General features: G+C 36.3%; 1 protein-coding gene across 1 annotated transcript in view; it reads right to left on the bottom strand.

Annotated features, from left to right (window-relative positions):
• Positions 1–2134, bottom strand: part of prox1a (prospero homeobox 1a) — a 78350-nt gene that overhangs the window by 59103 nt on the left and 17113 nt on the right. The window contains exon 5 of the mRNA XM_014019441.1: positions 1144–1251. Coding sequence (XP_013874895.1) covers positions 1144–1251 — 108 coding nt within the window. The remainder of the gene's footprint in view (positions 1–1143; positions 1252–2134) is intronic.

The following is a 2134-nucleotide window of genomic DNA, read 5'->3' on the forward strand; positions in this document are numbered from 1 at the left end:
GTGTGTGTGTGTGTGTGTGTGTGTGTGTGTGCACGCTTGTGTTATACAGAGTATGAAATTATTTTAAGCAACTTTTTCATGAGTTTTATGCAAAAGTAAAAACTTGTTAAGAGTGTATATTACAGCGTAGACAAAACTCGAGCACTGAGTGCGCCCTTCCCCTCCCGTACCGAGAGCAGCAGAACCTCTGCCTGATAATCATTACATTTTCAGTTCACCAACGTCAGGGAAAACGATCCAAACCATACAAGTCGCCCATCAATTTAAAGCCCAGGCTCTGCTCTTTCCAACAATATAAGTGTCACAGCTCTACGTGAAAAATTCACAGAACAAGCAGACAAGGAATAGCGAAAAAGGCTAAATTCTGGAACCATAAACACAAACATCTTTCATTTGTTTTTATGGCTTTAATCCACTTTGGAGTGATTTTTTTCCCACTTGGCTGGACCTGTACGTCTCCTGTGTTAAAGTTGGTACATTTAATATGCTAATTCTGTACTGTGGAGATCAAGAGTTGTTGTTGAGTGAAAAAATCTTTTGCTAACACAGCGTTGCCTGCAAACCGGAAGACCGGTGCGTGGCCAAAGAATGAGGAAGTGCTAGATCGGAAGTCCGTGGCATATAGGCTATTAGGGTTGTCCCAATACCAGTTTTTCTCAAACAGAGTATGAGTACTTTGGTTTGTGTACTCGCCGATACCAAGTACTTACTGAGTTAGAACTAACATTACAAAACAACTTTGAAAACACATTTCTTTTATTTAAAACATGATGGCTCTCCTTCCTTATAGGCCTACAGCCCCTCTGACTGGATCAAATCAAATATACAGCACGATGCATACTGTTGCAAAGTTTTTAAATTTAAAAAAAATTCTTTCAACTTGTATAAAAAAAACATGGAAGTGACAAACCTGTTTACATAAAATGTAAACTGGAACACATTCATTGGACTGTCGATACCTGTATCCTCATATTGTACGAGCATTTGTAAAAATGCTGGTATTGGAACCAATTTCAATACACCACTAAAAGCATTGCTGTGTTCTTTTGAGAATAAACAATAACAAAAAAACTTTTGTTTGTTGGACAAGACCTAAAATGTAGAAACTTTTTTGAAAATGAGCTGAATATAAAGAGGTCTCACCTTGACGTCAGAGAAGTACATTTTGAGCATGTTGGAGGAAGGGTAGCGAGTATAGAAGAACATCAGCTTGGCTTTCTTCAGATGGTTTGGAGATAAGCCCTCCTGAATCTGAACAATAACAAGTTAAGGAGCCAACAAAACCTTTTACAAGTACACATTATCTGAAAGTCATGAGCACATAAATGTAAGATTGAAGTCATCTATTACTACACGTTAAAAATGTTTCAGACATCTTTAATGGGCCTTTATACAACAATATGGCATTTTTCTAAGCTACTCGTCTGCAAAACAATTGATACTGATTCGTTTCATACAGTATACCGTTGACACAAACATGACCAGCTCGTAAGATCTCTTCCTCTTACTGGTTCCATAAAACCCAAACATAACTTTTGAGTCAATTTCTCTGCTCCTCTTTCTGCATTGAAAAATTGAAGTTATGGAATTTTTGGTCATGACGTCACAGATATTGGAAAGATCTTATGCAATCTGTTAGCACTTATAACATGTGATGTGTCTCAGCAGCAAACACATCCAGCTCAATATCTGTAGAAAACTAAAGTGGTCAACCTATGTTTGTGTTTTCTACAGGCAAATAGGTGTAACGCCATCTGAAATAGACCATTTTCAAAGTTACAAATGTTCGAAGCACCGGCATCACACGTCATTTGTAACAAATACCGAGGTTGCTCTGGAAATGTCAAAGAATTGACTAAATTCAACCAATAAATTTACACCATTATAAAGACCCGATGTATTTGCTCCAAACTGATTTGTATTAAACTTTTCTTCATAGATGAGATTTTCAATATATATATTTAAGTCATAAACCTGTTTTTTGAGCTGGTTTCATTAGCAATTTCGTACAAGAGTTGAAAGTGAATTTTATTATAAATCATTATTACACGCGCAGAAGTCCACACTTAACTGCTGGATCATTTAATAAAGTAGGAAGTTGACCAGTAAGATCTAAAATAATAAAATATTTTAA

Source organism: Austrofundulus limnaeus, unplaced genomic scaffold (assembly GCF_001266775.1).
Source record: "Austrofundulus limnaeus strain Quisiro unplaced genomic scaffold, Austrofundulus_limnaeus-1.0 Scaffold221, whole genome shotgun sequence".
NCBI classification, from domain to species: Eukaryota; Metazoa; Chordata; class Actinopteri; order Cyprinodontiformes; family Rivulidae; genus Austrofundulus; species Austrofundulus limnaeus.